General features: G+C 40.5%; 1 protein-coding gene across 6 annotated transcripts in view; it reads left to right on the forward strand.

The window, feature by feature from the left end:
* Nucleotides 1–6,155, forward strand: part of HTR2C (5-hydroxytryptamine receptor 2C) — a 1,278,729-nt gene extending 1,272,574 nt beyond the window's left edge. For all 6 annotated transcript variants that reach the window (XM_073599118.1, XM_073599115.1, XM_073599119.1 and 3 more), the window contains one exon: nucleotides 885–6,155. In XM_073599118.1, coding sequence (XP_073455219.1) covers nucleotides 885–1,720 — 836 coding nt within the window. In that variant the 3' untranslated portion in view covers nucleotides 1,721–6,155. The remainder of the gene's footprint in view (nucleotides 1–884) is intronic.
* The last annotated feature ends 5,373 nt before the right edge of the window (nucleotides 6,156–11,528 follow it).

Here is an 11,528-nt window from a genome sequence, read left to right on the forward strand (position 1 = left end):
CCTGGGCCAAAGCATCCTACCCCACATCCACGGGGATGTTCCTCTGTAAGAGCCAGGACAGAAACAGCGGTATTCAAATGCAGCAATAGACCCAATGGGGGATAAAGGGATAAAAATGTCACATGTCCACACCACCAGTTCAGAAAGACCACTATCACAGTACCTACAGACAGACCAATATCAATCTCCATGAAGTGTTCCCTAATGAGGCACGTGATCATAAAGCATGATGGCAATGGGATAACAAACTGCATGGAGATAAATATCGGTCTGTCCTTGGGTGCTGCATTACCATTTTATAATGCCACATATCTGCAATGGGGCTGCCCAAAAAAATGTGATTAAGTCTGGGGCAGCTGGATATCTACATCTGAGACAAATGGTTAGTCCCACCTTTGTACATTTCTTATTTGAGTGTAGAGCTGGGTTGAGCAGTGTTGTGTGATTTGTCAGGGACCAGTGTCTAGGGACAAGCTGTAACTCTGCCTTTTGACAATTTCCTGTTGCTATTATGTGGATGGGGAACATATTTTCTTGGATCCAAGAGAGTGATGTTATGGTGTTGTGCTACATTTCTCATTATATTTTACACAGCTGGGTCCTGCGTAACCGGTTTTGCTGTTAACTGGTTACATTTTTCTATTTTTGTTTTTTGTATTCTTCTTTTTGCTTTTATTCTTATGTCTGTACTTTGCAAAGAGGCCTGTGATAAGGACCTCATGGTGGAACTATTGAATGTATTTGTTTCATTAAAAAATATTAAATAAAACATAAAAATAATGCCCCAGATTACCAGCACAGCTCACAGTATTTGAAAAGTTTAGTATGCTATTCTAAAATTCAATATATAAAAAAAAGCATATAAAATATATTTTTTTTTGCAGGTATTTCAATGCCTATTCCAGTGATTGGTCTTCAAGATGACTCCAGAGTGTTTGTGAACGGGAGCTGTGTATTAAATGATGAAAATTTTGTACTGCTTGGATCTTTTGTGGCATTTTTTATCCCGCTGATCATCATGGTATTTACTTACTGCCTGACCATTCAGGTGCTTCAGAAACAAGCTACTGTGTTCATGTATGAGGAAATGCCAAAGCAGAGAAAGAACAGCTTAAGTGGGCTAAAGAAAGACAACAACACCGAAAACATTTCAATGATTCAAAATCATGAGACTACTTCTCACATGAACTCTCCAGTGAACAAAGAGGGGGCTCTGTTTCGAAAGGGGACTATGCAGTCAATTAACAATGAGCGCAGAGCTTCCAAAGTCCTTGGAATAGTATTCTTCTTGTTTCTCATCATGTGGTGTCCGTTCTTTATCACAAACATCATGTCTGTACTTTGCAAAGAGGCCTGTGATAAGGATCTCATGGTGGAACTATTGAATGTATTTGTTTGGGTTGGTTATGTGTCCTCAGGAATCAACCCGCTAGTCTACACACTTTTCAACCGAACGTATCGAAGAGCTTTTTCCAACTACATCCGTTGTCAGTATCACAGTAGCAGAAAGACAATGCTGCAACAAAACCAGTGTCATCATAATCCAGCATCAACTGTTATGTATGGCAAGGACCTTAATTTAAATCATTATAGAAACGGTCATGAACTAACTAGCATGGACTTAGATATGACAGAGGAGGCTATAGAAATGCAGCCTGGGACTTCTGAATTATCTTTAAACAGTTCTAATGTTGTAAGTGAACGCGTTAGCTGTGTTTAAAAAACAAAAAGATCCAATGGACTTTCACTACTTAGGTCAGTTTCAAATATTTGTGTAAAAAAATGTAAGTCATGTCAGACAATAATGTAAATATTTGTTACTTATCGGAGGCCATTTTTTTAAACACCTCTCTGCAGTACAGTGCTTCAGTCCAATTATTTATGTCAAGGTAAATTCCCATTATTTTAAGAAACACAACTGTCATTTTGGTTATAAGGCTGGTGGAATGTGATGGCTTAAAATAACATGCATGAACAAAAAGTTTACTCCTAATATTTCATTGGATGACATGTAAAACGTAATAAAATTGCTGCACATACAAATATTGATCCATTAAAAAGTACATACATTTTTCTAATGCTACCCACGTTCGCAGTTTGTTTCCTTAACTTTTCTGTTTGTTTAAAAATGTATGTATAACCATTTTTTTCCTGTTTTGGATAGAGTGGGTTAGGTAGAAAACCCAAGTCAGGTTTTTTTTTCTCCCTGTGCCTTGATGAAGAGATTTCACTTTACATCCTGTCCCAGAGATACAAGAAGAAGTGAGAGGAAATCTCTGTAAGGTAACAGAAATTACACTCTTGGATATTTGTCACCAGAACAGGTATCCCAACTGGAAGATTTTCCCTCGCCTCATGTTTTGGTGACAACTCTAAAATTGTAAATTTCCCATAACCTCCTATCTGGGCAGCATTGTCACAAGGCAAATAGAGCGAATCTCCCAAGTAAGTATACATTCATAAAAAAATAATAATAATATTACTTTGTGCTATCCAAAACTAAGGAAGAAATATGTTTTGGCTATACAGTATTTGAAGGTTCTCATTTATCCAGGCCATAGAATAGCTAGTAATACTAGTAATAGTAAGGCTTATAGAGCTGGAAATGAAACATTGCAGAACAAGTCCAGTTGAAGGTGAATAACTACTAGCTAGCAAATTAACTTACTGTTTTATGTGCTGTATGCAGCTGTTGGTTATGCTAGAGCTGGTAGCATTAATAATAATGATATCGGAGTCACAAAGAGTTCTGTGAGGCCATGTTCATATCTATACATTACATTTGTGTTTTTTTTTATCTTGTAGGATACATATAGGAATGGGCTTTGGTGTGTTCGGAATCCCAACTGCCTGATCCTGCTAGGAAACTGACACTGCACACCGCTAATAACAGGCAGTGAGACATTTCCTGGTCTGCAGCTGCACAGATCGGGAAATAACTCATTGCCTGTGATTAGCCATGTGCAGTGTTGCCTTCCAGGTGGGATCAGGCAGGTGGGATCCCAAACACGCCCAAGCCCATCTCTAGATACATATATTAATGTTTTAAGAGTCAGCTTATCCAAAACTGTCAGATTGGATTTTTGATGACTTGAATAATTTGAAATCCCCACCAGGGTCATATAATTTTAGAGCTGGGTACACACTGATCAAAATGCTGCCAGTTCAGCAGATACTGGCCAAAATTAGAACTGTGTGTGGCCCTCCCTGTCCAACAGAAGTCGATCAATCTGTTTGTGGCCTTCCTTGTCCAACAGAAGTGGATCTGTAGATCGACTTCTGTCAAACAAGACTGCTGGAAAACTTTAATTTGATCAGCTGCTGCAGCCAATGGGCTGCAGCGTGGATCAATGTATTCTGACAGTGGAGATGTCCCACTGTCAGAATATAATAGCACAGCATGGAGGATTCCTCCATCCACCTCGCCCGCCAATTGAATGAAAAAAAAAACTATCTGTGTATACTTAGCTTTAAAAACAATATTTACATCTTCTAGGTCTACTATCCCCCAGAATGCCCATGGATTGCCTAAAAAAGCACATTTAAAGTAAAAGTAAAGACTAAAATCAACAATTTTTTAATGCTTTACCTCCTCACTGCTAAAAAACAAGCTACATACTGTTTGACACTTCTTAAGAGCGGTCAAGTGATCACACAGCTTTGTCTGCTGTACGTCTTTGGGAGGCTAGACAATGGGGTGGTTGAATTTATGAACATGTGATGCCACCCTCTGACTTCCGGTGTGCTATCTGTTGTTGAGGCAGAAGAATGTTCCCTCCCATCACCTGCAGCAAGCCTCTCAATGCCACACAGATAGAGCTGTACGATTATGGCTAACTGTATGTAGCATGGTTATCAATAGTGTGAGGCAAAGCTTTAAACTTTGTTTAATTAAGCTTTTTCTTCTACTTTCAGTATCTGTCTATTGTTGATGGAGATGTTGATTGGGATGTGTGAGTGTTCTGGTGCCTTTGGCGATGCACCCCCAATCTCCTTTAGACAGCAGCTTGGATGTATGCTGTTGGTGAAAAAAGGCTTTATGAATTGCTAAGCAAAGACAGCATTCAAATTGACCATCTATAAACATTTTATTTATGCAAGCACCCTGAAAAGTGTGAGAAAACAGAACAGTGTTTTTTCAAATCTACAGTGTATAGGCATTAACATACACAATTCCCTACACACCAGAAATCAGGTTAAGAGTGGGTGCTTTTGAATCAGTCAACTAGAGCTGTAGCAACTGACATAGAGGGGCAACGTGATGTTGTTATAGGTACTGTAAGATGTTGCTCTCTGTAGCTTATTACAGTCAAAGAGAAACTGCAGTTGAAGGAACCAAAAAAAAAAATGTGGCTCTCTCTCATCATACAGAAGTGTTGGTTTAATATTCAGGCAATAAAGACAAAGGAGCAGGGTAAGTTATTTAGGCAAGCTTAAACAGTGAGCAAAAAAAGTCTTACAAAAAATACATTCTATGAGTTATCCAGGGCTTTTTTTCTCGAACAATAGGTGCTGGAACTCAACCACGACCCCCCAAAACCCCTCCCCCACACACACCCCCCAAATCACATCAAATAGTGTGTGTGGTCATATTTCACAAACAGTAGAAGGGTTTTAAAGGTGCATTAAATATCAAGATAGCATTACATACAGAGTGCAGAGTTCATGGGGGTTACACACAGAGTGCTGAGCTGTCACTTGTAAACTCAGAAACCAGACTTTTGTGTTTACAAGTGATTGTGGTGAGCAGACACCAAAGGGTCTGAGCCAGAGTTGGTGGAACTAAGTTCCACCAAGTTCCCCCTGAAAAAAAGCCCTGGAGTTATCTATGTAGATTGGCAGAGATGGACATATCACAAGAGTGGCTACATAGGTGCAAATGGTGGGTAAAGCAGTTTGTGTTTAAATATTTTACCTGTGTGCTTAGCTGTTTGTCTACAGTTCTTTTTGAGTGAAGAAAAGGAAATGTTCTTTATATTTTTGAAAATATACATATATTATAAAACATTACACAGGACTTATAATGTACCAACAAATGTAAATGATAAAGTTACTGACATTGTTGAAGATTTTGTATAGTCTTATTTATCTAAGTAACAGCTCATGTGCTTACCGTTTATAATACAGAGTTTTTCATCATTTAATCCATGAAAACTAACAAATAATACTAATTACTGTATACATTTACAAAGACTTGACCAGGTATATAGGATACATAGGTTGAAATTAAAGATATGTAAACCTTAAAATGAATTCTTATTTGGACACATTTGGTCTCAAAAAATATATAATTAAAAGGGTTTTCTTATATTTGTTGGAAAAGTAAATTAAAACACCTATTGATCCTGACAGAAATCTTTTCACCTGAAAACATCTTGTGCTCACTGTCTGTGCTGCACTGTTATCAGTTACCTTGTTCCCACTGGTCTCCAGGGACTATATAACCCTACCTTTTATGTTATAGAGAAGAGGAGAGAAGTGGGTTATTGTACCTCTAACCCACGGTGAAAATGCTGCAATAGATCCCATATGCTAGGTGAGGGTCAGCACCCTGGGGCAGGAAATATATTACTGGAGGGATCACTGGGTGAAAATAAAGGAAAAGAGGCTGAAAAAGTAAAAGAAAGTAGCCACCACATTTGGTAAGCTGCAATATATTAGATTTTTGTTCTTAGGTTTTAATATGCTTTAATGTGATTTGTGTATTAGATATGGGGTAATATAGCTTGTTCTAATATTAAACCCTCCACTTTAATACAGAACTCTATAGCTTATAATATCCTTATAATCCACAGTGATCCCTTAGGGTACAATATATGCGTTCCAAAGGATTAACATGATGTTTTAAGAATCTGCCAATTCTACATGTGTTATTTGAAACATGTTTATTATAGCGCCTAAAGATTAATTCCATGTGGATTATTTATTTTATTTATTTTTAATGTAAAGCTCATTCATTTGTTTTTTTGTGCCATTTGACATATCTGGGACTTTAATCCATGAACAAATTTAGCATGTGTCATTTTTATTTAAACAATTGTTAGTATTTGGAATAAATCATAAAAATGTCTACTTGGCCACCTAATGACATGTTGCCTCATGAGTTATAATAAAAATTATTTGCATTCAATGTGCATTGCAAATGTCCATTCAAATAAGCAAATAAAATACATTGCACTACTAATGTCTAGTCTTTTCTTTAAAAAAGTGTAAATGTATTAGCCACAGTAATCAATGGCATCACATATGAACAGTCAGGGCTTTTTTTCTCAGAAAATAGGTGCAGGAACTCACCCTCCCTGCCCAAATCCCTGCCCCCAACCACGCCCAAACCCCACCCCTAACTACAGCTAAACCCCACCCCCAGACAAACTTTCCTTAGAGGAGAGAAGTACAGCAGCGGCAAAACATTGTAACAAGTAAAGGCTTAGAACTGTGTATCACACAAGCCGCATGGTTCAGGAATGTGTAACACGCAAAGTACAGGACTCAGGACTTCATAACACACAGGGCTCAGGAGTGTGTATTGTGCATTTATGAGCAGCAGCATATCACACAAGAGGGAGTATTGCCACAAAAGGTTGACAAGGGGTATCATGTGGGGAAGGGTTACCATCATCCTATATTAGTATACTCGAGAAGAGGAGGAGAATGTACAAGGGCTACTCCAAGAATGCCCTAATTCACCAAAAAGGTTTGGACTATTACGGTACCCAGATATAGAGTAAGACATAGATAAAAAATACAGTTTAATTTAATTACAAAAAATAATACAAATAACAAAAAGAACAACTTAGACGTTGTTACAAGGTAAACAATTGAACAGAAACATTTAAAATGACAATGAATAAAACCCCCATGGATAGGTGGAGGCACAATGAGGTGGAAAAGGACGTTGGCCTTAACACTTTCGCGGCCAATGCCGCTTCCTCAAGAGGCGTCCAACCATAACATCTAGAAAACATATAATCAGGATTACAATGAAACATTTATAAAGTATAGTGATAATACATAGTAATATTGGAGTGTTTAAGCAATGTGTAGAAAAACTCACCAATAACTTTTGTCAGTTATTGGTGAGTTTTGCTACACATTGCTTAAACACTCAAATATTACTATCTATTATCACTATACTTTATGAATGTTTCATTGTAATCCTGATTATATGTTTTCTAGATGTTATGGTTGGACGCCTCCTGAGGAAGCGGTATTGGCCGCGAAACTGTTGAGGCCAACGTCCTTTTCCACATCATTGTGCCTCCACCTATCCATGGGGGTTTTATTCATTGTCATTTTAAATGTTTCTGTTCAATTGTTTACCTTGTAACAACTTCTAAGTTATTCTTGTCTTGTTCTAAGAAATATGGAGCATATAGACCTATGTACAGAGGGCAGGGGTCAGCAATATATTACATACAGCCCAGCACAAAAAGAACAGCGGTAAAGCATATGTCATATGCAGTCCAGCATAAAAAATGCAGGAGTATGTAACGCAAAACCCATTGTACAGAGTACAGCATTAATAATAAGTACCATACATTACATACTCTTGGTAACTAACTATGTATGCTTTACTGTCCCCCAGTATATATCCCTGATCTTCCCCCTCAAGTATCCCCCAAAAGTAACCATCAAATACTCACTTCTGCTTATCTCTTTGCTCACCTCTGTGTCCCCTATCCACACCTAACCTCTGCAACCCTCATCCACAGCTCCCCTCTTCTTTCCCATGTCCACAGCTCCACTCTGAACTCCCATCCATATTATCTCTGCTCCCCTTCTGCACCCCCATCTAAAGCTTATCCTCTTCTCTGCACAAATTCCCACACCACTTTCCCAGCCCTCCTTTCTGCACAAATCCTCCCCACTTTCCCAGCCCTCCTCTCTGCCCCTCCACACATACGTTTTCCCAGTACTTCGCCATGCTAAAATCCTCCCACACATGTTCACAGTTCAGTCTCTGCGGAGTGCTCTCTCTCTCCTCTCCCCCCGTCCCCCGTTTCTCATTCCTAGCTCCCTCACCTCTTCCACCGCCAGTGCTCCAGACCATATGGTATGCGCAGGCTTTTTTTTTTGCAGGTGATCAAGGAGCTGTAGCTTGGGTGGAGTTTCAGGGCTCCTCCATGCTACATTGTGAGTAGAGGCAGGGACAGAAGCTGCCTCCTGCATCAACACAGGCAGTGTTATTGCAGTACATTGCCATGCTGGGAGCCGAAGGATACGAGGACTGTGCAGCGCTAGTGTGTCATCATGACTCATGACAGGTTGGAGCAGAGGGGGCAGTTATAGGTGGTGGAATGGCATTCCGCTGTGAAAAATTCCGCAGAAAAAAAGCCCTGTGAATGGTAATACAGTCCACTGTGGCTGGATCTTCCAGAGAAGCTCCACATTATTTGGCTCCTACCGAACTGCTTGCACACCAATTTTTACAGTGAAAGGCTACCTAGCTGGCTGTAGATCACTTGCCCCGCTACCTTTGTCTTATCAGGTGTGGCCTCTTTGAGCTGCTAAGGGAGGGAAGCTGAGGAACTTAACTTCCATGGTCATGACCAGGAGGTGTGAAAATGGGAGTTAAAGAGGCCGGCACCTGCAACTGAGCATGGTGAGTAAATGAATACTTGTCTACAAAGCATTGAAGAGAGGTATGCTGTACTTTGACTTGATTAATATACAATGGAAATAATCATAGATTTTCCTTCTGCAAGTATTCACAACTTGAACGGTGATTTAAATATGGGACAGGTGCTAAACAAGCAAATACCTCTATAATGAGAGACAGAGACAAGATGATGAAGTGGTAAGGGCAAACAGCAGGTAAGTCCACATGGTAATATCAGTTGGTTTGTTACCCCACATGTATCCTTTTAAATGATGGAGAAAGAAACAAGGTGCGCCAGACTAAGTGCAGTATTTAAGGATGCATTTAATATAATATAACAAACAGCCAAATGGCTACTCACAAAGGGATGAGGTAATCAGGCATGTAAATATAATATGGTTCTGGGGTCACTGGAAGGTCCGTGGGAAGATGAGCTGTGTCCCAATGAAGATGACGAGCCGCTGGAGAAGGGAGCAGTAATGGAGCCTCTGTAGATGATCCCCGTGCTAGCACCCCTGCAGATGGTGTAATTTCAGCAGCGTGTACTATCAGCAACGTCCGGAAAGCCGAAATCCGGAACCGGAAGTGCACCTCGGCGTGGTACGCGAGCTCCATAGACTGGAAGTGATGTGGCGACCATTTAGAAGACGCGTTTCAGGGGGCGTGGCTTGGTGCGCAGCGTGGATGGCTGCAGTGTGCTGAGCTCCGGTCATCCGAGAGGCCTGGGACCCACAAACGGACTGAAAAAATGACAAATATGTCCACACAACTAAGGAGAGGCACCCACAATCACACCCTCCGCTCTCTGGGGACCCCCAAAAGAAGATCTTCCTCCGCAAATCTGAACAAATTCAGATACAACAGCGGAGGCAGAAATCACAAGATGGCACCGCCTCAATGGTTCAGCACAGAAGCAGATATAGAAGACGATGAAGTCTCCCTGCCGGCATCTGACGATTCATCAGCAGGTATTCATAATAAAGATCTGCCCTTAACATATGCCGCTATGACAGACATTGCAGCTGACATCAAAAGCTCTTTCTCTGCCGCTCTCTCTGACATTAAGACTGAACTACTAAAGTTAACAGAACAGATGGCAGTAAACGAACGTGCAGGGAAAAGAAGAGATAGGGCACTGATCAGGCTGGATGAGATCACAAACACACACTCCCAGCACCTGATCGATGTGAATAGGCAGATTGAAGATTTAGATAACCGAAGAAGAAATAATATTAGCGTCAGAGGTGTGCCAGAAGCTATCACTCATGACCAAATCAGACCAACTCTAACCTCTATTTTCAACAAGCTCATTGAAAGGCCGGAGCAATCCCCTATTGATTTTGACAGAGCTCACAGGGCACTAAGACCCAGAGCACAAGATGGAAATCCTCCAAGAGATATCATATGCTGCCTTCCAAACTACATCCTGAAGGAAGAAATTCTTCAAAAAGCAAGGTCTAAGGAGCAGATTGTTTTTGAAGAAGCAATGATTCAACTCTTCCAGGATCTCTCCCCCATCACACTTAAAAATAGGAGGGCATTGAAACCCCTACTAGAAGTGTTGAGACACAAGGGAATCAACTATAGATGGAAATTCCCCTTCGCTTTGCAAGCAAACTACTTGGGGAAACAACACATGCTTAAAGTACCCAATGATCTACAAAGATTCTGTGAGGAGTTGCAGATCGCTACAGTGGATCTCCCAGACTGGTACGCTGAGTTCCGCACACCACCTGCCATCAACAATCCACAATTTATACCAGGTTCTTCCCCTGCATGTTCTCCCTATCAACTAGGAAAACAATGCAGACAAACTGACAGAGATAGCTACGAATCTCCAGCTTCCTCCAAAAATACCAAAAGCCCACGACTGAGAGAAGCAAGAGATTACTGAAACAAATGTCTCCCCAATCCATTCTATTTCTGCCTGTTAACAGTTTACTTCACTATGTTCATTAACTTTTATCAGCTGCTTCCAGAATATATGCCCATTTATTTTATCTTTAATCACTACACCATAGTTTAGTTCTGAAGTCATTTATACCTTTCCACACTAGAGGAAGCTGTTGCTCTAGAAATACGTTCTGATAAGTTCTCACTGGAATCTCTGACTTCAACCTGTTTTTCAGCTACCCACCTCTCCTATGTGAATATCACCCCCTCTCCAGGATGCGAAAAGAGGTCACTACCACAAAAGCAGGCCTCCACTGCCGGCATTCTCCCAAAGCAAGACATACTCTTCTGCAAATCATGGAGACACCTTTCTCAGAACATACTAACTGTGAGTAATCCTATCTACCCCTCCTATACCAAATAAGGAGACCTACCCCAGAACATATAAGGATTTAGGAAGGGAAAGCAAAGTTTTGCTGTTAAACAACCCAGAAGTGTGCTTTCATCATTATATGCTATATTCACACACTCATATCCAGGTCCCATTTTCTTTCAGCACATTCTGACAGGCATCCAACCCAAGATCTGATTGCCAACAAGGTTTTGTGGGGAGATACATCCCAGCACACCTAACATCAAGACTTTAAAACTCCAGCATTTACCGTAGCAAACTTTATTTGCCACGCGACTGCAACAATTATCTTCTATTCAGGATTAAATGTCTGTCTCTAGCAATGATTTTTGAAGATTCACCTTTATACCTGCTGAAATACCAGCTCTACTCTTACTGATGTAGCTGCTTAAGATTTACAAGGACTGGGGCACTCACTAAACCTGACCCACCGAGATGCAACTGTCTTATTACACGGGCTTCTACACTGGGGGGGGAGGCAGGAAACCCTCCTTATGGTTATTAATCTCTTCCTTTCTGCTTGCCTTCTCCCTATGTATTGAGGCTTTGAGACTAACGGATTTCGGACATGGGGATATCTGGGGCTCACCTGGGCATATAGTTTTGAGAAATTCCACTGTTACT

This window comes from Aquarana catesbeiana, linkage group LG09 (genome assembly GCF_042186555.1).
Source record: "Aquarana catesbeiana isolate 2022-GZ linkage group LG09, ASM4218655v1, whole genome shotgun sequence".
Taxonomy (NCBI): domain Eukaryota; kingdom Metazoa; phylum Chordata; class Amphibia; order Anura; family Ranidae; genus Aquarana; species Aquarana catesbeiana.